This window comes from Gymnodraco acuticeps, unplaced genomic scaffold, assembly GCF_902827175.1.
Source record: "Gymnodraco acuticeps unplaced genomic scaffold, fGymAcu1.1, whole genome shotgun sequence".
Taxonomy (NCBI): domain Eukaryota; kingdom Metazoa; phylum Chordata; class Actinopteri; order Perciformes; family Bathydraconidae; genus Gymnodraco; species Gymnodraco acuticeps.
In genome coordinates this window covers 612,728-639,627 of record NW_022991930.1, presented here as the reverse complement: position 1 = coordinate 639,627, position 26,900 = coordinate 612,728, and the positions used below count along the sequence as shown (strand labels likewise).

Sequence of the window (26,900 nt, the reverse complement as noted above, 5' to 3'; positions counted from 1 at the left end):
TGAAAACTCATCTCTTTCGACTCCACTTCGAGCGATAGAACTATTAACGAAGCACTTTTATACTAATAAAGGACTGGCTTTTCTAAAGCCAGTTGAGTAGCACTTGAAATGTTTTTGCTCTATGAAACCTGATGTACTTATATGATTCTGTTTTCTTCAAGTTGTATTTTGTTGGACGAACGCACTTATTGTAAGTCGCTTTGGATAAAAGCGTCAGCTAAATGCAATGTAATGTAATGTAATGGTTCACAGAAGTCACGGTTCGGTTCGTACCTCGGTTTGGGGGTCACGGTTCGGTACGGGTTCAGTACAACAAGAAAAAGCAAAAAAAAGTCCCAAATGCATAATTCCACGTTTGTTGTTATTTATTTTTGAACAGTAGTGCAAGTTTCAGTTTAAAAATAAGGAACTCTGACATTTTGAATAATTAACTGTATTAAACAGTTAAAAACTGGGGTCCCTCAGGGCTCTGTTCTTGGTCCCCTCCTCTTCTCCCTGTACACAAACTCACTCGGATCAGTCATTAGCCCGCATGGTTTTTCTTACCACTGCTACGCTGACGACACCCAATTAATTCTGTCCTTTCCCCGCTCAGAGACCCAGGTCGTCGCACGCATCTCTGCTTGTCTAGCTGACATCTCTCAGTGGATGTCTGCTCATCACCTCAAGCTCAACCTTGACTAGACTGAGCTGCTCTTCCTTCCGGGAAAAGATTGTCCCACTCTTGACCTAACAATCAACATCGGCACCTCAGTTGTTTCCCCGACTCAGACTGCAAGGAATCTGGGTGTGACCCTAGATAACAACCTGTCCTTCACTGCAAACATCGCTGCTACAACCCGTTGCTGCAGATACACGCTTTACAACATCAGGAAGATACGTCCCCAGCTGACACAGAAAGCGACGCAGGTTCTGGTCCAGGCTCTCGTCATCTCACGCCTAGACTACTGCAACTCCCTCCTGGCTGGTCTACCTGCATGTGCCATCCGACCTCTGCAGCTCATCCAGAATGCAGCGGCTCGTCTGGTCTTCAACCTTCCTAAATTTTCCCACACCACTCCGCTCCTCCGCTCCCTTCACTGGCTTCCGGTAACTGCTAGAATCCACTTCAAGACACTGGTACTTGCTTACCATGCTGCGAATGGATCTGGCCCTTCGTACATCCAGGACATGGTTAAACCGTACACCCCAGCGCGTGCACTACGCTCTGCATCAGCCAAACGACTCGCTGCTGCGAGGGGGACCCAAGTTCCCATCAGCAAAAACACGTGGGTTTGCTATCCTGGCTCCAAGATGGTGGAATGAGCTCCCCATTGACATCAGGACCGCAGATAGCTTGCACATATTCCGGCGCAGACTGAAAACTCATCTCTTTCGACTCCACTTCGAGCGATAGAACAATTAACAAAGCACTTATATACTAATAAAGGACTGGCTTTCCTAAAGCCAGTTGAGTAGCACTTGAAATGTTTGGCTCTATGAAACCTGATGTACTTATATGATTCTGTTTTCTTCAAGGTTGTGTCTTCCTGGTCGAATGTACTTATTGTAAGTCGCTTTGGATAAAAGCGTCAGCTAAATGCAATGTAATGTAAAAAACAAACCACAAACGGTACCACTCAGATGGCCATATTAGCTATAATGGCTGATGTCAAACAAAAACGTTTCATCAAGCTGTAAAACTAAAAAGAATGTCTTGAAAATATTACATCATAAATAATAAGAAAGTGTTTCAAGAGCGCATAGTCGTTGAAAAACATATGCCAAAAGCGTCCGTTATTTATTTTGGTCTCACGGCTTTCATGTCGATTGGCTTCTTAAAAACAGCAGGGGATCAGCTGTTGAACTTGTCTTTCGCCGGGCTCCGGTGATTGGCAAATCTGGGTGATGCCTTCTGATATGATTTAACATGTTTGGCGTGTGCCATTAGCATACCGCACCGCTGTCGAACAACGCCGACACACCGTCCTCGTCCGATCCACCACTCGCACACTTCATCATTGTTGTAGTCCACAGGGAACCCGAAATGTTCCCACACAGCTGATTTAAAAGAAGCAGGTGGGTTCTAGCTCCTGTGTGTTATCTGAAATCGTCATACTAACTTTTCTTCTTCTTGTATTTTGTTTTTTTTTGTTGTGTTTTCTTCTTCATTTTTTATTTAAGGGCGGCTGGCAAACAGCTTTTAGGCGCAATACCGCCCCCTGGATTATATATAGTGTAATACTGCCCTGAATGACAGACTTTTTTCCCACTTGTAAAAAAAAAAGGCGTATTCGTCGTGTGACTGCATGTGCCGAACCGTAACGGTACGGGATGGATACGGATACCGTTACACCCCTATTCTACGGCCATGAAAGGAACTTGTGTTTTAGGATTTGATTTCAGCTAGGAGATATTAAATGTACAGTCGTATGAAATGTAGAAAAGCTGTAAATCCTCAATTTCTTAAGGCTGGTGCCAGCACATGGCATTTGTACCCACACTAGGAATAGGAATGTCAGTCCACCACTTTGGTTCAGACTGAAATATCTCAATAAGTACTGGATTGATTTCCTACAGACATTGATAGATCCCTATGACTTTGGTGGTCTGCTTTCTTTTTCTCTAGCCTTACCAGCGCGTTTAGGTTTTGAGTTCAATATCTTGACAACTGTTAGATATATTGCAGTGAAATGTGCTATAGATATTCAAGGTCTCCAGAGGACGCATTGTAATGGATTGAGTGATCCTCTGACTTTTCATCTAGCACCACCATCAGGTCCAACACTTTGGTTGATGACCAAGAACCTGGGAAACTACTGAGATTTCCATCAGTCTTTTTGCTGACTAGCCAATGTTAGCATCCCAACAGTATAACCTCAGCTAGTGACCATCGTTTTTTTTGTCATTCTAATCATGACTGTGGACTCATAATCTGCTTTTAAAAAACTGAACAACTTCTTGATGGCAGTTAATCTTTTGGTTTCAGCAAAAGTTTATTGTCCTAGTTTTATTGTCAGGTTGAAATAAATTCTCACCATACAAGACAGTCCATTGAGAGTCAATTATTTATTGTTTGGTTGTTCTTGAAGGGAGAGTGTGGGAGTTTGAAGGTCTCCAGAGGATACATTTTGTATGAATTAAGTGACTTTTCATCTAACACCATCATCAGGTCAAGTGTGTCCAATGGTTTGCGTTATGACCAATCGTCCTCAGCACAGTTATGTACTATTTAACCAAAGGGGACCTATCATGCAAAATGCACTTTTTGATGTCTTTTATACATAAATATGTGTCCCCGGTGCGTCGGGGAACTCATGCAGCATCAGAAAATAAAACCCTCTCTCTTTTCCTCCGTACCCAAATCTCTAAAAACAGGGGAACAACGGAGCTGATCCAGATTTGCGTCCGATATATGACGTAATATCTGAAATGTAGGCTGGCTTTACACCCACGGCACGGCACCATCAGAAATGTTGCTATCAGAAACAATGCCCGACTGTTTTGGACGTAATATGGTCGGTGTTTACATTAGCATCGCTAACACTCAGAGCTAACCTGTACTGGAGAGCATGTGTGTGAAGAAGCAGGAAGTAAAAAGGAACTCACCTTGTGGTATAACCGGCAAGAGAGAAAGCCTTTGAGCTCCATACTGTTTCAGAAACAATCCTTGATAATCCATGATATGGCGTTTCATCACGGCAGTATTTAGTTTAGACAGTAGCTGCCGGGTCTCGCATGAGCTCAGACCCCTCCTTTTTTTTTTTTGTATCACATTTTTTATTTTTTTAAAGCTTTATTCCCAAATCAGCACTTTTGAAACAGGAAGTAAAATAGAGGGATATGAGGCGTGGCTAGAATGGGTGATCTGTTTGGTATTTTGAGCAAAACACTTAATTGACATTTTTTATATATTTCTAATAATCTAGAGACTATGCTACTAACTGCCTACAAATAGGCATGATAGGTGCACTTTAAACCAATGTTAGCATTTTCACAGTATGAAGCTAGGGAATTTTTTTTGCTAAACATGACCAAAGACTCTTGTCGTGAAAAGGAGAACACGATCAATGAATTGATGATCAGACTTGATGGCAGTTCATCTTTTTGTTTCAGCAAAAGTTGGAAAGAATTCTCATTATATAAGAACAGTCCATTCGAGAGTCAATTATTTATTGTTTAGTGGTTTCTGAATGGAGAGTTTGGGAGATTCATTGCAGAGTTTAACAAAATGGTGGCTTTTGATGACTTCCATGACTGTTTATTTTTATTTATTTTATTTATTTTATTTATTTTATTTATTTTATTTATTTTATTATTTATTTATTTTTATTTATTTATTATTTATTTTATTTATTTTATTTATTTTATTTATTTATTGTATTTACTTTATTTTAAAATTATTTATTTATTTTATTTATTTTATTTATTTTATTTATTTATTTCATTTTATTTATTTTAATTTATCTTATTATTATTTTATTTATTTTATGTATTTATTTATTTTATTGTATTTATTTATTTTATTATTTCATTTTATTTAGTTTTATTTCATGCTTATTTCTTTCTTTTATTTATTGTATTATTCAGTTTATTTATTTTATTTCTTTTACTTATTTTCTTTATTTTACTTTATTTTTAATTTCTTTACTTTATCTTTTATTTATTTTATTTTACTCTTTATTTATTTTCCTTTCTTTCTTTCTTTTACTTTCTTTTACATTTCTTTCTTTTTTCTTTCGTTATTATTTCGTTTTCCTTCTTTACTTTATTTTGATGTAGTTTTATTATATTTTATTATCTGTTTCTTTTAAGGACGGTATTTCCCACACCTGCCATTGTTCTTAATGGTCTTTCAAGTGTTTGTAAAGCACGTGGGGTGGACAAGTGCTATATAAATAAACTTGCCTTGCCTTCCATAATTCTTGGACAAAGTTTTCTGTTGGCAATGAGGGACTGTCTTCTGAACACTGTGCCGATAGCCTCTCTCCTCTTCAACACCGCTATTTCCATAATTTATAACCTAATCTTCTCCTTGTGTTGTTTCCTTTCTTTGACCTCAGGCAGAGCCCCTGAAACCAAAGCTCTAGGTCTGGACAAGCTGGGCGTCCAACTCAAAAAGGAGTCGGGGAAAATCATCGTGGGTGCTGATGAATCCACCTCGGTGCCAAACATCTTCGCTTTCGGTGACATCGGGGAGGTATGTGATGTCAACAGTCTCCACACTGACAGCAGGAACAGCCCTGGAAAACACTCCACATAATTATTAGTTATTATTAGTTTAAACGTTATGTCCACATCCCTCACACTCTCTGTAAATACTTGTCATTGTTGAGCACCTGGTCTACCTATGTGAGGAATTTTGGATTCAAGCTAACACCCATCAGCTCAGTAGACATTGTGTATGATGTCTGAGAATGCTGAAATGTGTATGTTATGAAGTCAAACGAATAAACTGTAGTTGGTAGATTTTGTTGAACATTGAGTCAAGGATGTAATAGGTGGTACACACACTTTCTTCTACAACTCATACTCAAAAACAGAGTAAATAACCACCAATATGACCAAGTTTAGCCTATTTTCACGCTTCCTGTAAAATAAGCTTCCCATTTTCTTCAAATCTGTTTGCTATCACAAACACCTGGTTCTTAAAATTAGTTACATAAAGGTGTGTAGTATGTCAGGATACACTTTAGATTTAAAGAAAACCATGAATGTTGGAGAGTTCTTGTGGAATCCTTACAAAGTCTTAAACGGTATTGAATTAGTAAATCTGAAAATAAAGTCTTAGTTGGTTTAAAATTTTCTGGAATCGATGTTTCAAAAGTCATAAAAAGGCTCAGACATTAGGATTTTAGGAATCTCAAAATTATTCAATCCATCTATTTGTTATTTATTTGGATTTACGTTATGCCTTTCGAATGCAGTATAGCAAAAACATATTACTGTACGTAACAATTGGTACTACATTTAATTTCAAATGCCATTTCAAAAGTCTCATTTCCATTTAGGAAAACTTAACTGGAACCCTGTTGATCAAGGTGATAACATAGAGATATTTTTTTACATGACACTTTTAATGTTGCGCACACATAAGACACATTAACCACCAGCTAGTACTTGTTAGTAGACAATTTTCAGTGAAGCTTTTTTAGGCTGCTGTCATGTGTTTCTTGGCAGTACCACTGTGTGCTCAGAGCCGAACCAGCCATGTTAATACTAGTTATACCTGCTGCATGAAATGTTGTTTTTTCACCACGACCAGCTGTGAGCTTCCTTCCTACCTCCCAGGCCTCATGACACGCACACTTTTTGATTGACAGCTCCCTTTGATCAGTTGTGCTCCTTCACCCCAAAATGTCTATCAACTTTTTCACAGCAGTGGGGAAGCTTTTTTTTGTATTCCTTTTTTTTTTTTTTTTAAGCAGCGGGTTTGATATCTCACTTTGTCCGCGCCGGTTTGTTATTTTTGTCCGCTCAAAGAAGAGTGCCAAGAAATGCATTACGATGACGAATGACAGTTACTGGAATACCAGATCTCACACTCAGGCAGAGGAGCGCAGGATGTTTTGGACAACAGGATGTGGGGTGGCAATTTAACAGCTTTAAGTCATGCCTGTAGAATTACCCTGCAGCCCCACTGTTTCCTGCACCATTCAATAGTGTGTGTGTGTGTGTGTGTGTGTGTGTGTGTGTGTGTGTGTGTGTGTGTGTGTGTGTGTGTGTGTGTGTGTGTGTGTGTGTGTTGTGTGTGTGTGTGTTGTGTGTGTGTGTGGTGTGTGTGTGTGTGTGTGTGTGTGTGTGTGTGTGTGTGGTGTGTGTGTGTGTGTGTGTGTGTGTGTGTGTGTGTGTGGTGTGTGTGTGTGTGTGTGTGTGTGTTGTGTGTGTGTGTGTGTGTGTGTGTGTGTGTGTGTGTGTGTGTGTGTGTGTGTGTGTGTGTGTGTGTGTGTGTGTGTGTGTGTGGTGTGTGTGTTTTGGCTGACATCCAGAAAATTAAAGGCCAGATATTTGTTTTAAGTACTAGATGGTTTAAATGTAAGCACTTATGTCAGTTGGTGACTCTCGTTGCCGTGTTAGCAATGAGTTCTACTGTTATGTTGTGTTGTCAGAAATGTTTGAGATAAAACCAGATGACCAAATGGTTTTCAGTTAGTTAAAGAAAGGTAAACACATTTGACAGAACAAAACCCAGATCTCATGGGTTGTGGTCAAAATAAATTAAAGTATATTGATTTGTGTCTTTTCTTAGGGTCGTCCTGAATTGACCCCGACAGCCGTTAAAGCGGGAAAGCTTCTCGCCCGCAGACTGGCCGGTCACGGCACGGAACTCATGAACTACGACAATGTAAGAAGCACACATACACACACACACACACACACACACACACACACACACACACACACACACACTCAGACTGACAATTTCCTTCCATCTTTCCGAAGCTTGTATCTTTGTGGCTTTGTGAGCCTATTATTTTGTGCTTAATTGAATGCCAATTACTAGCTATTTGCGGCTTTAAATAGTCTCTGATGTATCCACACCTCCAGCCTCTATTCAGGATGAGTCATCACATAAACATGTCAACATTTTCCAAAATGTCCTTCCTCCGTGACATCCTCTTTAAAGACTGACCCTCAAATGATATTGATATCGTTTTGATGTCAAGATAATAGGTTTGAACTATATTGTTTCCAGAAGAAATGTTTTAGCTGCTTCTATAATATTGGAATACAAAGAAAACGTATTCATATCTTCATGACGTGAAAAGTGACTGAAAAAAACCATTTTATTATCATATTATTACATTTTCTGTCAAAAAAGAAATAAATTAATTGCTGTATTGTTTCAGCTGTATCTTGATGTTATCTGTGATGTGTGTGTTCGTGTGTGTGTCAGGTGGCCACCACAGTGTTCACCCCCCTGGAGTACGGCTGTGTGGGTCTCTCGGAGGAAGAGGCTGAGGAGAGGCATGGGAAAGACGGCATCGAGGTGAGATAGATGTGTCGGTAAAATACAGCTGTGAAATGTATATTTCCCACTGTGAGTGCTTCCAGGATTAATTAGTAGCGTTTTGAATGAAATCCTTTAATATGTCCACACTTCAAGTTCAAACGCAATAGAGAAATGTGATTTATGCTGGTAGTTTCTTCTGACTTATTTACATGAATGAACTCCAACTGTAACTACTATATAGAAGATATAGTAATAAAAGCAATTACATTTTAATTACACACCAGAAAAGCCCATATTGCATGTAGTATCTTTTAATAATTTTCCACAATTTGTTGAAATTCTTTTAAACATTAAAGGTCCCATGTCATGGCCATTTCCACTGATCATAATTCCATTGTTGAGGTCTACTAGAATAGCTTTACATTGTGCAATTTTCCAAACTCACATTGGTTTCTCATACAGCATCTCTGTATAGCATGTGTATTCACTCTCTGTCCTAAACGGCTTGTTGGAGCTCCTGCCCCCCCCCCACCCTGTGAGCCCACTGTGCTCTGATTGGTCAGCTCGCCCACTCTGTTCTGATGAGTCCACCACCATTACAGCGGAACATCAGTGTTTATGTTACAATGGCGTTAGTTAGCAACCAGGAAATGACACCAGTAATGACAAACAGATGAGAATGCTGCGTGGGGTCTGGGTGCCGTGTTGGCGGGACGTTGCGGGGCTCACTGCTGCGAGGAGCGGACAGTGTGAGCTGGGTTCATTTCCTGCTTGCTGCGTGGGGTCTGCGAGACAGCGAGTCATCGCTAATGGACGCGGCACCCCCATCTGCGAGGCTCCACTAGCACCCGCACCCCCCCCCCCCCCGCACCCCCAAACGCGGCGCACCTACAGTGTAAGCGCGCCACAGTTTCGCCGCTGCGAGGCTCCACTAACAATAACCGGAAAAGCATGACATGGGACCTTTAAACAAAAATATTTTCATAGTTGTTGAGACGGGATATGTGTTTTTTTTTGTCTTTTTTTTAATTGGTTAATATTATAAAGTCAACATAAGTGATTGGTGGAACATTTTAATTGTATTTAAAAATATGTGTTAAAGGGTACTATGTATCTACTTTAAGGCCCTCAATTTACTTATTGTGACGTTGAATCTACTAATCTGTAGAATGAAATATGTCTATTAAGAAAGGACCCACTTCCTATATGATAACACAGAACTGCTGAGCATTGATCCATAAGTGTGACTTTTACTTTATTAAATCATGTGTTTAGACCTTTTACTAATCGGATGCATGCCACACATCCACAAATATATTTACAAAGCCAGTGTTAGTGGCCACAACCTGCATCAAAACACAATGTCCCATAACCACCAAACAAACATTGACACACACAAAGGCCACAGCGAGCAGCTCCGTACTTCAGGAGCTTGTGTACGTGAGCGCTGTGCCAGATGCTCGCCAACACCTGCAGGAGGCCGAGGATAAACGGTTTGGGCTGTGAGTGGCAGGCGAGCAGGAGGCCTGATGGAGGTGTGTGTGGGGCGATGACAGGAGCTAAGATCTGAGGAGGAGCCGCAGCACCGGCCCCCGACAGCTGCACGGCCCTCGCAACTTGTGTCGGCACGTCCACGCGGAGAATTAAACACACCTCACACAGAATAAAACACACACCTCATACACTCGTCTTCAGCGAGGGGTTAGGAATCAATCACCGTCACCAGCAAGCATTGATGCTCTCATTCTGATACAGTGGTTTGGATACGTGTTCATAAGACAGAGCTGAATCAAATGCACGCTAAAGGGTCTTTGGAAATGTTTTCTCTCAGTGATCGTGCTGTTATGTTAAAGATCCTGACCATCTGACCATTCAAGTATTATCGTATAAGTGTTCATAAGGCCTTTCAACTGCAGTGTGAGAGAGAGAGTTCTTCAGAAATACAATGCACTGATGATTCCCTCATATTAAGAACACATACATCTGTTTACAGTGGAGATATTTTAATGTTATAACAATATGCAGTATTTTATTCCACTGTACAGCATTCCATTCCATATTCTGTTTTGATCTGTTCCTCTATTTAAAATGTATGTAGACTTATTTCTGCATTTTACTTATTACTTATTTCATTCTTTGGCAATATCTTATTTCTATTTCTCTTGCGCAGTTTACGTTTGTCCTTAGAAACTGGTATGTTACATTGTTTGGAGGAGCCTAGGACTTTTTCTAGATGGCCAAAACTACTACCTAATCTTAGATGTATGTAATACTTAATAATAATAATAATGCATTACATTTTTTATTAGAGCGCTTTTACAGGTGCTCAAAGCGCTTTACAAGTACACATTACACATATTAGACATGTAAGAGTCATTACTGCGGACATTCCCCACAGGAGCAAATGCGGGTAAAGTGTCTTGCCCAAGGACTTGATCTATATAAGACACGATAAGCTATTAAGTGGTTCCTAAATTGGTTGTGTTTTGGTTGGAGATGTAAAGACCACAATTACACAATCTATACTATTTCTACTGTTAATATGATGTTTGTTCTGTTTTTCTGTCTGCAGGTCTACCATGCTTTCTACAAGCCTCTGGAGTTCTCTGTTGCAGAGCGCGATGCCAGCCAGTGTTACTTAAAGGTCCAGTTAAACTGCACACTAAACTGTACAGGGATGGGGATTTTACGCATTGTATACACTCAAGGGTGTAACTTTGGTTTGAGAAGTGGGGGGGACACAAAACAGGGGGTCCTCCGCAATGAAACATTTTCTCGATTTAATTCCATTTCCTGCCTTTCTATAAATATATTAGGGACTATAGCGTTAAAAAATCCAAGACAAATGTGTAGTGTATTAATGAGTGTGCAAACTTATCTAGTATCCTTTCCATGTGAACCTGTTTTATTTGTGGGTGGACTTCACATCCTCGAGGGGGGTCCGGGGGCATGCACCCCCGGGAAGATTTATTTCTTTAAATTGAAGTTAAATCACTCAGTCCTTTACCTCACCTAAACTGACGTTATCTCAGGCTCTCAGTCCGACAGGAGAGGACTCTACCTCTCCTTATTGTTGAAACGGCTTCTAATCTAATAATAAACACATTTGAAAAGTGGGGGGGACACAAACGGGATTTTGAAAAGCGGGGGGGACATGTCCCCAGTGGAAATTACGCCCATGTATACACTATATAAATAATATACTCCTGCAGTCAGGTTTGAACAACTCAATTAGTCAAATAGTTTGAAAGGTTGAACGTGATCCTGACCATTTTTTTATTCGTCCATCGGTGTCCAACCTTGAGGATTTCTTTCTTCGTTTGAGGCTAAAAACATTTCAGCTTATCTCTGCTTTTCATGGGGTCATTTTTACACTTTGTCACACTCTGCACTTCTGGTAGTATCTACTGTTTTTAAATGTTGATTTTTAACTATGTTTTCTCTGTTTAATGGATTGTCTAGTTGTCATTTGTTTGTGTGTTAATGCTCATGTAAAGCTCTTTGAATTGCCTTTGCGTCTGAAATGTGCGTTATAAAAAAAAACATAACCTTTAGGCAGCTCTGGGATTTACTGGCACTTTCACACCGGAGTACTTTTCCCAGTATAGTCCCGATAGTTCTTGAAATGTTGCGTTCACATCAAAAAAATCCGGAACTAGAACTTAGTTCATGAGAACCTTTTCAGCTAGAGAGCAGGTACTTTCATGGGAGAAAAGGGTTCCCATTTCTGATTGGCTGGGCGGATTGCAAACCACGTTCCCGTAAACCTCGGCCGCCATTGTATTTGCTGGCATTAGCATTATTAGCATTAGCATTAGCCCAGCGCACCAACGGAGAAAGACTAACTTATGGCAACACAAAAGAAAACATGGGAGCGGTGGAGATGAGGAGGTGTCGGCGTTCTGGCGATTTACTCGGAAGGCTTCAGTAGAAGCTGCTGGGACTCCCAGCAGCTTCTACTGAAGCCAGTCCCCAACTCCGGGGACTAAAGGCCGGGGATTTCGGGTGGCAGTATACGCCGTGAAGTGGTTTGCGGCCTGCCAGTAAACCCAAAGCAGCAGCAGCAGAAGAAGAAGTGACGTCAGCGGCTTCATTTGTCTAATAGAGAGGCGAAGTCCCGCCCATCTACTTCCGCTCCATGGGACCTTATTTCAGAAAAATGATGTATTGAAGTCAATGGAGAGAGAAAGATTATCCTTCGATCCCGTTTGAATTGTGCCACGAATTACACAGATGATGTTTGTCAATCTTAAATAATAATTTCCACGTCAAAAAAGTCACAGTTTGTCTTAAAACTGTTGAAATATAAGACTATGAAAAATACGCAACTAGAAAGACTACAAATCCCAGAATCCCGGTCCCGCATGCTGGCTCTTAGGAACCGACTCACTCCCCTTGTGTGTGTGTACAGCTCTCAACGCGCCCAGACTTGTAGTGATTTTCACCTCGTTTAATACTTTTCGCCTCAATCTGAAAGAAAGAAGTGAGATGTTTCAACGTGACGGCCGTCTTGGTGTGTGGTGTGAGACCAGAGATGTAGTTCATTGAGCGTCTCACACAAAAGAAAGTGTTACTTCACAGTTTTACGACACATTTTTATTTTTTTGACTTGCAAAATTATCTTTTAAATTGACGAACATCATATGTGTAATTCGTGGCACAATTCAAACGGGATCGAAGGATAATCTTTCTCTCCCCATTGACTTCAATACATACTTTTTCCGAAATAAGGTCCCATGGAGCTCCCCCGGAAAGGGAGGGACTGCGCCTCTCTATTTGACTAATCCTCCCTCAGGGAACTTATTCCGGTGTGAACGCGATCTGCTCTTCAGTTCATCAGAACTCTTTAGTACTGGGAACTTGGTGTGAAAGCGCCTACTGTCCCTGCTCGTTGGTTATTTTGCAGATGAAACTTCAGCTCCTTGTTTTAACTCAGTGTTTTTCCTCCTCAGGTGGTGTGTGAGCTGGGGGGAGACCAGAAGATCCTGGGTCTGCACTTCACCGGTCCGAACGCAGGAGAGGTCACACAGGGCTTCGCTTTGGGCCTCCAGTAAGTTTAACTCATCCTAGATTTGACATGTTTTATCCATTTAAGACTCGATGGAACAGCCCTCCAAGTAATGATGGTGTTGAGTCAGCAAGATGTCCAGAATGGAATATTTATATACTGTAGGTTTTGGATGATTTCTTCTCTGTCAACACTCGTGCTTTCAGTAAAAGATACATTTCAGTTTAATTCCTACAACAAATCAGACATTTCAAATGTAAGACACCAATGAAAAATGTAAGTTACTGTTATTTAAGTATTAGATGGTAAAATGTTGCTGTATAATGGGATGAATAGAGTAAATGAGTAAAGTGCATCACTGAGAGAGCAGATAAAGTAGACTTTTATCAAGCATTTTTCTCATAATATAAAATACTTTTAAAGTTGTAATACATTGCCTGAATAAGTATCACTCCCAGTAGCCTTTAAAAAAGTACTGTGGACCAGTTTTAGCCAACACACTCTTTTCTGGCATTCTTATCTGTGAACTACTAAAATGAATTACACCTGATAACAAGAAGTGCTCATTAAACATGAACTGCTTTGATGCAACTATTCAACATGTCACAGAAACCGTCTTTACATTTGCTAACAGCCACACGAACCGGTCCCCTGTGTGTCAGCTGTAGCGAACACGCCCTTTGTTGGTCTGTAAAATACAACAATGAGACTTTTTACAATAAGGATCAGAAACAGGTTTATTACCAATTTAATTTGACTTGGTGTCATGGTGCATACATAACAGTAAAACAATAATTAAAAACCACAGATAGAGAACTATTTTAAGAACACTATAGTAGCAACAACAAAATGAGAAAACATATAGTAAAATAAAAAATAAAATATGTGCAGTAAAGAAAACAGATATTGTCAACATTGTGTGTGTGTGTGTGTGTGTGTGTGTGTGTGTGTGTGTGTGTGTGTGTGTGTTGTGTGTGTGTGTGTGTGTGTGTGTGTGTGTGTGTGTGTGTGTGTGTGTGTGTGTGTGTGTGTGTGTGTGTGTGTGTGTGTGTGTGTGTGTGTGTGTGTGTGTGTGTTGTGTGTGTGTGTGTGTGTGTGTGTGTGTGTGTGTGTGTGTGTGTGTGTGTGTGTGTGTGTGTGTGTGTGTGTGTGTGTGTGTGTGTGTGTGTGTCAGGTGTGGAGCGACATATTCCCACCTGCTGCAGACGGTCGGCATCCACCCGACCTGCGCCGAGGAGCTGACCAAGATCAACATCACCAAGCGGTCCGGTCTGGACGCCACGGTATCGGGCTGCTGAGGTTAAGCTCCTCGGCTTCTGAACAGTAAGAGCTCACAGGGTCCTCTGTTAGCCTCCTCCTCCTCCTCCTCTTCCTCTTCCTCCTTTTTGAATGGTTCACATTCCTCTCTCTGAAACAGCGTCTCCTCATAGGCCAGATCATAACACAGGTTAGTGTCACCAACACATCATGTGAACACCATGATTATCCCATGGTACAAGTGTTACTGAGGGTTATAGATCAGGTTAGTGAGAGCCGTGTCTTTAAAATAAACAGTCTCATCAATCAGGATTAAAGCCGTGCTGAACTCGCACGAGAACCGAACTCTTAACGTGTTCTTCTGAATATATATTCTGCAAATATTGTTGTTTCTCCGGCTGTACTTCCTGTCCATTAGTCTTGGAGGTGACACATACCATACACCCCCGCAACCCCACCCCCACATGACACTGATGGATGGCCCCAGGGCCGCAGCAACCTCGCCCCATTTCCCATGGACACACACAAACAGTCGCTGGGCCGCCTGTCACTCAGACGCCCCAGACCTGGTCAGGGAGCCACGGCTTGAGACTCCTTCCTTTTCCTCTAGTGCCCTTAACCATCCCTATACACAACATAATAGAGTGGGACTCCACACACGAGCTGTCAAAAGCTGCGTGAACTCTACCTGTTGATAACAGAGCTCTGTACCCAGACTCACCCAAAGGTGGCACTATTGCCCTCCAATCCCGCCTTTTTCTCTCAACCAGGAATAGAAGACAGTGTAAAGTAGAAACTGGATAAACCTTACACCTGAATACATTCAGGTTGCACATTTAATCCCTTTAATCCCTTGAGAAAAGCACTCTGGCTTTATTGGTGCCAAACTGATAAGGGCTATCTGTTGTGTATTTACATGGATGGCAGGTTGGGCCTAAAGAGTCATCACCCTTGTAGATAAGGCGAGTTGTTTATATCAATAAAGCAGTAATAGGCCCCCACAGTTTGCACAAATGTTGAACCTGATGGATATGCATGACATCTTGGGTTTATTAAGTAGAATGAGGAGGAGGGGGAGGGCTGTCAATAACGTGGGTTGCTGCAGAAATCGAGGAGGCCGCCGAGGGGCGTCGTTTATTTGTATTTGAAGTCTAATCTGCCCGGTCTGATTAATGATTTCGATGAGGGGAGTGACAGTGTGCCAGGAGATGGAGAGAGGAGGAACAGGAGAGAGGGAGAGGTACCAGGTTTATTTGGGCCAGAGGAGAGAGAGCTGGGGAGGGAGGAGAGGTTTTGGGGGGATTCCTGTGTGCTCTGTTCAGGGCCGAGGTGCTGACTGAAGGACCCTGACCTCCGCTCAGCAGGAACAGCTTGACTCTATCACTCGGAGTGGAGGTGGAGGGGGGGTGGTGGCTATGGGAAGGACGGAGCCAACCAACACAAGACGGAGCGGTAGCAGCGTGTTTGCCCAGGGTAATTGAGTCTGTGTTCCCGTGCTTAACGAGCCACTTCAGAGACCCTGGGGTGGGCACAGGCAACACGAGGGAAGTGATCGAGGCCATCGGAGTAACTGTAATGTCTGTTTGCTTTTTACCCTCCACTTCCCCTCTGTGTTTTCTCACAGCTCGACGCACAGTAAACTGAAAACCGTTGACTTTAATTAAATGTATTATGTCAACAGACTTCACATAACTGTATTAGGTTAGTTGGAAGCAATGATATTACGTTTCAATTAATAATATTAGTCAACTTAATATTATTGCTTTCAACTAACCTAATACAGTTATGTGACATTTGGAAGACATCATTCATTTAATTAAAGTCAACGTTTCAGTTTTTCCCAAAATGAACCAGTTGTATTTATGATATTGTCTTCTTTGAATGATATTTGTCATTGTAGTCACTCCAGGTCCGAGATATGAGCGGGGGGGGGGGGGGGGCGGGGTCAGGGTTCAACTTTCAGGGTTCAACTTTCAGGGCGGCCAGCTAATGATGGCCTGCACTAAAACCCAAACCTGGGGAGTGCAGGCCTGATGTCACATGACCGCCAATTTAACTAGGTGTAAATAGAGATGTGTAATTTCCCATTAAAGCTTTGGGTATGCATCGTGTATATGTAAAATAATATGACTTTGGAATGCAGAGTGTCTATTAAAGTAATGATGTCCACTGATTGAGTGTTTTATTTTAATGACGTGCATCTGTATTGTGTTTATGCGCATTAATGTGTACATTTACACATAGACATACAGCACCTGTGTGTGTAAAATAATTTGTCAATGTGCTGTTTTCAGTTCCTAAACTATGCTAAGATTAAAAATGTACTTAAAGGAATCGTTTTTTCGAAGATTAACATAAATAAAATCTAATTTAGCTCACACTTTTATCAATGTTAGCTCTGGCAAATCAGTTTGAACGAGGCCCTTTGAGTGCTACAATATTACACTCACGTTTTTATGGTCAATATGAAATTAAAGCTAGCAACAGTTAGGCTGTCAACCTTTCCTCTATCTCAGCTGAAGAAAAAGTATTTCCCCAAGAAATAAATATATATATCTTCCGTAGAAACTAAGACTTGATTCCTTACAATGAAATTCTTGATTTAATTTGCATTGTACATATTTTGGATTAGGATCATCTGAAACAAGTTAAACTTTGTTTTAGTTGGACTGGAAAGTATAAAAGGTTTTTATCAAGATTCTATATTTTTAACAGAATTATAGTGCATCCAAGAAACAAACGGTGTCAATGTAAATATGCATCTATACAGGTTTATGTTACAATATGCTCAGTCTCATATTAGGCAGTGTCACAAGGGGTGGTCACACTTTGACCCGGACTCGTCTCTGCTGACAGGCGGCTCTGCTATGCAGCCTGTCAATCAACCCTCTGCACCAACAATGGCAGAAATTCCACTGTGTTTGTTTGGTTAAGGACAGAGCTCTCTGAAACCCCTGAACCTCCTCAGGATCCACAGCAGCCTCACTCACCCTGAGAGAGAAGCCGGTGTCACTCCATCCCAGACAGTGGGAGTAAAGTTCACCCGCCATCTCAAGAATACCCAGTCCCATTAAGCAATTGTGTCTCTTCTGTCCCTCCACAATGGAGCAAACGGGTTAAATCCACCTTGAAATGCACTTAGTAAAACATGTCAACATGTCAGGGTGCGCTCGGGTCTACGCTCGGACTTAATCCAGCCCATTGAATGCTGACAGTTGTCTGTGAGTCAGACATTCACGAGGTCTTTGTCACTTCAGGTCTTCAGCCCCGCTGGAAGAGCAGAAGCCTCACGTTAAAACACACACGACCGCGCTGCCGGAGCGAAAGCCTCAGGAGGAGGAACCAATACATACCTTGTGTAAACATCAGCGCAAAAATAATGCAAGGAACAGAAAAGGCTCAACCTATGCGAGGATTATCCCTGAGAAATGAATAGGGGCCAATTATGACTGCTCTGTTGTACTGCCAGTATCTGGCTCAAGAGCTGTCAGCCTGAGATGCCTTCAGGGCCGGGACGGGGTGTGGTGGACGGGGAGGGGGTCCTCAGGCGGCTTCAAGTAGAAAAAGAGAGGCCCTCAGACTGGTAAGCTCAAGGTGAGTCTCCCAAACAGATTTGGCGCTTTCTCCCTCATCTGGCCTCCCAAGTTCAAGACAATTAGCTCAAAGAACTCGCTCTAAGCCTAATGGTAGGCTCACAAAAACAACCGCGGGAACAAGGGTGTTGAGATGCTTTTACTTTCCAATGACGTACAAATGAACTCAGCTTACAGACACCACTTTCCTCTGCTCTGAAGACACTTTTTACCTCGACGCTGGATTGTCTGGAGTCTGAATACTCCCCATCAGGAATGTCAAGGTCGTCTTTTTCAGTTTCACAGACGGTTTGATTTTGCTACTATTTTGTATCTCTGAGAAAGATTTTGGTCATCGAGTTAGCTTCCTTCTTGACCTCACATTCAACCACAAACATTGAGAAAAGGTGTCTTGTGTTGGTAGCCCAGTTGAGGTGAGGGCCTGTGAAATGAGCTTATCTGACCCCTGATAAGAACAGGATACCCTCAGGAATGGTCTAAATGCAATACACATGGCTGCTGCAGCGGCCTTTATCTGAGGGGAAGTGGGTGTGTGAAAAGGAGCTAGATGTAGCACTGCGGTTGAGTGCGTCCGATCTCGACCGATCCACACGACCACAGCCTTGCATAGTACACCAGAGCCTGTGGCCAACGGTATAAAAGCATGTCCTACATCGTCTAGCTTGTGGTTCTGATCCCCGGACGTCACTAAGAGAGCAATTACGATCAGCAACCTCAGCTCCTAAATCATTTAGTCAGGTCTTTTGCCACACAGGAAGCTGTTCTGCTACCTCTGGAAGCTGCAAAGAGATGTATTGAGCTGATGTTTGATGATGGCATACAACAAAGACGTGGTGATTGTGTGCGTTTGCGTGCCAAACCATGCAACATAGGACATCGTGTGCCTGCAGAAGCACAACACATCACACCCTGATGTTTGGATCCAAACAAGACATATTATTATTTGGACATGCATGAATTATAATGATGTTATTGTGGCTAAAACATCCTCCTTACCATTGTCTCTTTGATCGGCATTACAAACGATGACATGCAGGTTTATTGCTCAATTAATTGCGGAGTAATATTAATTAAACCATCCTTAAACTCAGATGAAATCAAGAAGGGTAAGCAATGACTCACCTGGCCTCAGACAGGTAATAAAACGTGGTAAAGAAATGAAGAAGTCTAGTGTGGTTTTGTTGTGCCGTAACAGCCTCTTCATATTGGTTGTGACGTAGCAATGGCAATGTTTGTTGGTTGATGCTTGGTTGGTCCATCTGGTAAAAATATTTCAACAATGATGCCTTTTTTTAGCCATAAAACTGCTCATTGTCCCAAGTGGATACATCACAGATAATTTGGTGACTCCCTGACTTTTCCTTGAGCTCATCAATAGTAGTACAATTCTAGTATCTGATAGATTGCCATTAAAGTTAGTGTTGGGGAATCATTTGCTTAGGTATTCAACCTTCAACACAGTTTCCCATGGCATAGTTCTACGGCCTTGGGTATTGCTGCTACAGTATCTCTCTTAAGGAGGGGCAGCTTGGGCGCATTGTTGCCAGCTTATGACCGAGCACAAGCCAGATAGTTTATTGTTCAGGGACATCTAGAAGCCCTTCTTGTTGGCGCACAATATTTTCTATGCACGAGAGCTCTAGTTCGATTCAGGGTCTGTATTTGTTTAGTCTCGCTGATAAAGAATGTTGATTATTACACTCCGAACTTAAAACCTGGAGCTACAGAAGAGTTCCTCAGAATTGATTGTGGCATCTCAACCGTGTGGTCAGATCGTGGCCCGTGACACGTCGTGTGAATTCTCCGGCCGAAGCTCGTAATAAACCATCAGTGTTTGCCATCAAAGCTCCAGCTCTCCTCGTGTCTCTCTGAGTCCTGACTCTCCATTGCAGAAGTTTCCCCCACAGTTAGTACACACTCATGTCTCCTCTATTTCTTAATAGCTTTATGTGTCAAATAAAGGAATACATATAATATACGAAGGTTTCCTCGGGAGGAGCTTTGAAGAACATCCAAAACAGTGTTTGAGTCCGTCAGATTTATTGTCGAACTGGTTAAGCCTGGAGGGATAAGCCAGTTTATTTGATAATCTTCTTTTCTGAAACTACAGATGCTGTGTTTGATTACACACTCATTAATAATGTATAGCTTTACCATTCAAACTCTGCTATTGACGGAGATAATCAGCTCAACAAGCCCCTGCACAGAAAATAACAAGCTACTACTTAACATTTCCTAAAGGTTTTGCCAAACACCAGCACAGCAGCGGTATCAACACCATCTTGACAGTTTCCTCTGACTGTGTCTGCTCTGGGGCTCTGGTGTTATCAGTGTGAGTCACATCACATTAATCAAAGTCTCTTCCACTGCCACGATGGCTTCCCGCTCTGCAGCCAAAACATCTGGCTGGAGATGTGAGGATCTGCCCGGGCTGAGCATGCAACTGAAACACTTTGCAACTCCTGCAGACGAACCCATCCATAAACATGCATGTTTTTTAGAATTCACACCCACCGGCAGAGCTGCAGAGACGGTATGTGATTCAGACAGACTGCAGGCAGGACTCGCCCTCTGGCTGCTGTCGATGCCTCTGATTGATTCTGTCTTTCCTGTTTAGCCATTGAAACACACACACATTTTGCATGCAGTTTGTATCTGCTAGTTTCTCTCCCAAAGCTCAGTTATACCCGGCCCGCTTGTGTTTATGTGTTGGTCACTGATCTGATGAGAGATTGTGTGTGTGTGTGTGTGTGGTGTGTGTGTGTGTGGTGTGTGGGGGTGTGTGTGTGTGTGTGTGTGTGTGTGTGTGTGTGTGTGTGTGTGTGGTGTGTGTGTGTGTGTGTGTGTGTGTGTGTGTATGTGTGTGTGAAGGGGGGGGGGCAGGTGGGAATGTGAATGCGTGGGTGTGTCGGCAACGTGAGCTCTCTTGTGTGTTTGAAAGGCATGGTGTGGGTGCACTGCGAGCCTGCGTTCAGTACACATTAACGTTCCCTAAAAATAAAGCAGAGGAGCGCTATACCTCTGCTCTGGCTTTCCAAAACAAATGTTCATGTGGTTTTGTAACAGGAGTGTCACTGTCACAGCCAGACATTGGTACACACACACACACACACTCTCTCAGACCAGTGTATATATAACCTGCTCAGTAATTAGCCTTGAGGTGTAACCTTTGGCCTTAATGTCATCCCGTATGACGAATGAAGCAGCAATATGAAGAGTGGTTATAACTGTATGCGAGGCGTCTGCTGGAAGAGGAGAGCTGGCATGTCTCACTGATCTGGGATCTCTGCAGCCAATGGCATTTTTAGACCGTCTTAATTCTCGCCTCTTCAGTCAGTCTCAGTGGTACAAAGATGGCGTACGACCTTCAGATGATTATGAGGCCACACTGCAGGGTAGTGGAATTTTACAAAAACGGTATCCCTTTGATCCTTAACTGATGTCAAGCTGTATTTGTTGGCATGGAGCAAGCATTACCGAAATACAAATTAAAAAAGTTCAATGCCAAAAACAATACATTGGATAGAAAAAGGCTAGCAACACATTTATTGCTGCCCCTGGCCAAATTGTCATGAGCCATCTCCAGTCTGCTATCAATCGAAAGCCAGTCAGGAGGTTAGCGGTTTAGCTTAGGTTAAATCTTGTAGCTTTCTCCAAAGTTAGAATATACAAGACATTATTACCGATTGTTTTGTGTTCATATTAATTTAAATGAATGAAGTGCAATGTTTGTACATGTCTATGAAATCTGTTTGCTGTGTTGCTGTGTTCCCCTGTGAATCATTATGCTAGGCTAAGCTAATGGTTCATGGCATTATCTCTTAAGCTTAATATCTTTTTCCTTGCAGAAAGTGTTGTGCCCAAAAAGTCAAAAATACTCCTTACTCCTAACTTTACTTTGAATCCAAAAGATATATATGAATGCAATAAAACAAGAGCCCTACTAAAAATTAAATGTATGCATAAGTGCGACCTCAACTGTCTTTAAAAGGCCTTTAACTATAGGTGCCATTAACCAAAGTTGAGTGAAATCCGACAATCACTATTGATCTATTTTAGAGTTTGCTAATTAAGAAGGAATGTGGAGCTTATAGCATAGCGTTCATGACAAATTGTTTCATCACATTATGCATTGTGTTTTTGTCTTTTAGCTAATTAGCTGTAAACTCGAGGCACTGGCACTTTAGTAATTTGTTCATCACTACTCACCTTCAAAATAAACCAAGAAAAACCGGCATAACATGGGACAGTAAAGTGGGAGGTGCTGCTACCTGTCTGTCTGAAGTGACTGCCGATGACTGTCCGCACCGCTGTGCAGGAGACGTGGAGGGAGGGGGGGGAGAGCTACGGAACTTCACAGTCTAATCTCCGACCTGATATTTTAATTTTGTATTCAATCAATATATTGTTGGAAAGGGAAACTGTGCGCAAACAGCAGTAGATATATATTCGTTTATAAAAAATTAAAAAATGGGGGAAAAAGCGCACTTTCTCTGGAGGAAGAAAAGGGGCAGGGGCTCAGCCTCAAGCCCACTTTGATGTCTATGTGTACACGTGCCCGTTGTGCAGTATAAAAGACTGAGTATAATTGGTGACTATGGCATTTTTTTTGTAATGCTACTGCTGACTCAAAAGGCCCTGAGTGCAAGATTAGGGTTTTTTCAATAACTCATCCTTGCCTGCTGTTCTCAGTGGAAATGATGATAACAGCGTAATCATTGGAGAGGAGTTTCAAAAAGAACTGATAAGAATATGAACTTTAGACACTGGTTTCCTCCCTCGCTTCACTGTTCCTAGGGAGGATGGTTTAGTGGTGCTGATAGTGCCAATGTGTCCTTCCTGCTACATACTGATTCATTTAAAGTGTGTTTTCTTCTACGCCTCAAAGTGACAGGGAGGCCAGTCACTCCTCGCCCTCCCTGAGATCGCTCCATTCACACCTGCAGAGATGCCAAATGAAAACATGAGCATGGGAGGCTTCACCATCTTGTGTTATGATACCTGTGCATTCAACACAGACTCATACTCACTATCTTCTCTTTCTGTTCTGATAACTTAATGCACTGACTGGATATTAAAGGAGATGGAGCTGCAAATACAAATGTATTTCTGCGTCCCACTGAGTGCAATTGTTAAAGGGACCTTGAAAGGACAATGTATCTCCTGTTTGGTGATGCTTTCTCTCAATATGTTTACACTGTTATTCACTAGTGTAACAAGACTGGTTACTAGGAGTTATCAGAAAAGTTAAAAATATGCATTTTACAGCATGAGGGACAGTGTGTACGACATCAGGTTAACGGGTGGTTCAATAGAAATATTCTGAATAATACAAAACATAAAAAACATTAGGCAGTCATGGCAACACAATGGGTGGTTCAAGTTCTAGCAAAAGGCTCTGTTAAAAAGATGGGTTTTAGGCCTTTTTTGAAAGCATCTTGTCAGGAAGAGCATCCACAGTGGGGCGGAGCAGAAGGATCGGTCTCACATGGCTTTGAGTTTTGTCCTGGGGGCATTTGAGGATGTCAGCTTTTTCAGAATGGAGGTTTCTTGTGGAGGTTTGTGGGGTGAGCAGTTCTCTGAGGTAGGATGGATTCAAGGATTCAAGGCTTTTATTGTCATGTGTGCAAAGCTACAGTGGAGTTATGACAGTGAACATCTTAGGTCACAGGCTCCTCCAACAGTGCAACACGATAAAACAGATAAAGTAGTGCAATTAAATACAATAAAATAGAAATAGTGCTGAATAATGGTCTATTGTTTTTATTATATGGCTGTTATTTATTTTTTAATTATTACGTTTATTCTGGTTTGTTTTGTGTTTGTATTTTAAATGTATTTATATGATGTTGTGTGAGCTTATCTCTCTGTACAGCACTTTGGTCTGAAGGTTTTAAAGTGCTATATAAATAAAGTTGGATTGGATTGGATACAAGTAATTGGAATATTGATATATATATAAGTTGCAAACAGATGAATTTTATGGATGTTCTTTCAAAAGTTCAGGTGTTTAACAGTCATATGGCCTTTGGGATGAAGCTGTGCATTCATGGAGCATTTTGTTGTGTTCAAAATTCCAGGAAAGACAAACGACTTCTAAGTTCAACTATATTAAAAGAGAGAAAAAGATTCACTTGGCCAAGGACTCCGTCCGGTCACAGAAATCACAGGCAGCAGAGCTGTAACCTGTCAGCCCAGAACCTCGTGCAACAATACATTCTATTACACAGGGCGTTGCCCATACATTTATGATTGGTGGAGACTAGATGGAGAGTAACCTTGGTTTAGACTTGGGCTCTCTCGTTGGTGCACAGACAAAGACTCGGCAACACGACCTTCCAATCAGCATTCGGCCCCTGGGGGGTGCAGAGGCATGACAGGAGAGACCAGGAGGAAAAATGGTTATTAAAAAAATAAAGAAAATAAAAATCATAATTTGAAAGATTATTGATTCTAAAATAATATGATACGTACAGTACAATTACGGGTCTCTGTGTTTCATTCAAGCTCGGCTCTGTGTGTGTGTGGAACGAGCCATTTTGTGTGCGCGAGCGAGAGAGAGAGAGCGCACCGGTACCGGAGATCGTTGTTGCTAGCTTCTGGTGCTAGCGAGCTACGCTAACGGATATAAGGAGCTTTTTTTAACAACAAAGTGGAGGAGAGTCCTCTCATGTCAGACTGAGAGACTCAGTGAGCTAAAGGAGTCTGAGTGTTTAGATAGTTAACTTTAGTCTAAGTTATCTCAGTGGGTCTCAAACGTTTTGGTCACGATTAATGTAAACAAGTATTTCCGAGGCACACGTTTATATGATCATTATTGTTATACAAAAATAAGAGAATAAATGAAAAACAGGTATGAAATACTATATGACATTAAAACAAGAATACACTTTAAAAGGGGAGTAATTTGTAAAATATCCATAAAGAAAAAGCAAATCTGTTTACAGTTCTGTTTCAAATGGGTGTTGAGAGATGTATCCAGATCTCTTCATTTTGCTCTCAAAGTGCACCAGATTGATGCTTTTAACTTCAATATAAAAAATTGGGGGAGTGTTGCAGTAGAAAATTCCACTGTAGCGCCCGGGACATTAATGGGAAACCCTAAATGTTTGAGCACCCTCTATGAAACGTCAAGCTACCCCACAGCACCCTCAAAAGAAATCTCTGGCGCCGCCACTGAGCCGGCAACCCCGTTTTGAAGAAATGTGCCAAACAGGCTTCGATGAGACACACTTTGCCAAATATCAGCATTTTCTTTCTTTTCATTTTCTTGCAAAGTGGCAAAGTATTATAACTTATTGCTCTCGCAAAGGGATTGCACAATTGTATTATGTATTTTATTTATTTGTTACCACACAGACTTATGGAGGATCGTTTTATTATCACTGTTCTAGCAAAGGAATGCTCACGTTCATATTGATGTATTTTAATAAATGTTAACTTGGCCCATTACGTGACTATTTGTGTTGGGGGGGGGCCAGGCAGAAAAAGTTTGAGAACCACTGCGCTATCCGATGTGTTGTTTTTGGTTTCTACATACTTCTCCATACTGGTACCAAGTTATGCGTTGGCGCGGAGCTCACCCAAAGCTCAAGGTCGGAGCGATGTCCTGTTTATGAATAACTCTTTGTATTCTTCCAGTGTCTGCACTTAACCTTGCTATACTTCAGTGGAAGACGAAGAAGAACGATAAACATCCTATCCGATCCATCAAACCTTGGGATTGGTGATTTTGTCTATTTATTCCAAAGTCATAGCAACTTAAAATGAGCACAATAAGCTTATAATGTAATAATAAGAATCAGTCTTTCTAATGTTATATAAAAATAGACTCCACAGTTTCCATGAATGCACTGATGGGTGAAATGTGAGAGTTATAGTCAATCCTGAGTGAGACCGGGAGCCAGTGCAATGATTTCAGGATGGTTTGTGATGTGTTCATACTTTCACACTGTCACAAGGATCCCAGCAGCGTTGTTCTGGATACATTGCAGCTTCTGGATGTTCTTGCTACGAATCCCGATATAACCACCCCGGCCCCCCTAGTAGACCCCCATACAGTACAACAACACAGACTATAACACCCCTGCCCAATATGTGAAATATATATTCCGTTAATAATATAATAATAATAGATTCATTTTGTTAGCGCTTTTACAGGTGCTCAAAGACGCTTTAAAGTTATAGTGAAAAGAAAAGAAAGGAATAACAAATAAATATATAGTTAAAGTTAAAGTCAAATAATACAAAAACAATCACACATTAAAAGCCAGATTGAAGAGGTGAGTTTTTGTGAGTTTTTTGAAGGTGGTGAGGTCAGTGCCTTCTCTGATGGGTTGTGGGAGTGAGTTCCAGAGAGAGGGGGCAGCAACGGTGCAATATATGCCTGGCTGCTATCTTCAGAACTGTTACAGGATGTGTATTTTGTAAATTGTGTAAGGTAACATTAAGCTGTCTTTGGCTCTTTTCTGCTGTAACAAATGTAAATGTCCCCTCTGTCGGACGAATAAAGGTATTCTGATCTGATTCTGAAGTGCATTACAGTATCAAGCCTTGGTCTAGTGTTCCTCCCTGGAGTTTTCCTTCCATAGTGTGCAGTCCTGTACCTCTCCATGATGAGAGAGGAGTCTGGTGAATGAGCACCAGCATAGCACTTCCATCTATTTCTATCTGTCTGTGGTCTGGCTGCCGCTCACGCTGACCCGCAGCCTTTCTAATTTGGTGATGAGCTGTAAAGTGACCTGCTGCCCCCCCGACGAGAGGCTGGAGCGGGAGTGGGATTCCAGGGATTTCCTTACCTCGCAGTCTCTCCTATAGGTTGGATGGATGATTCTGTATATACCAACACCCCACCCTCTCCTCCTCGGACCCACGGCGAGACAGAGGCTCTATCTTTTAAGTGCACCCTGGCATTGTCCTGGACACCCTGCGTGCCCCTGGGTAAAATGAGAAGCCAGGAATAATTGATGGCGATGCAGGCCATGGTATCTGTGCAGGCAGGGCAGCAGATACCTTCTCCCACCTCCTGCTGAGAGGTTACCATCCTGCCACCTCCATTTGCTCTAATTGGTTTCAACTCACGGCTGCTCTACAATCGAGACTCACCTGC

The 26,900-nt window shown here is 41.8% G+C and overlaps 1 protein-coding gene across 1 annotated transcript in view; it reads left to right on the top strand.

Moving 5' to 3' along the window:
- txnrd2.2 (thioredoxin reductase 2, tandem duplicate 2) overlaps positions 1–16,136 on the top strand; it is a 49,972-nt gene extending 33,836 nt beyond the window's left edge. Inside the window, exons 14-19 of the mRNA XM_034200235.1 lie at positions 5,043–5,179; positions 7,229–7,324; positions 7,877–7,969; positions 10,506–10,577; positions 12,886–12,983; positions 14,116–16,136. Coding sequence (XP_034056126.1) covers positions 5,043–5,179; positions 7,229–7,324; positions 7,877–7,969; positions 10,506–10,577; positions 12,886–12,983; positions 14,116–14,239 — 620 coding nt within the window. The 3' untranslated portion in view covers positions 14,240–16,136. The remainder of the gene's footprint in view (positions 1–5,042; positions 5,180–7,228; positions 7,325–7,876; positions 7,970–10,505; positions 10,578–12,885; positions 12,984–14,115) is intronic.
- Positions 16,137–26,900: the final 10,764 nt, after the last annotated feature.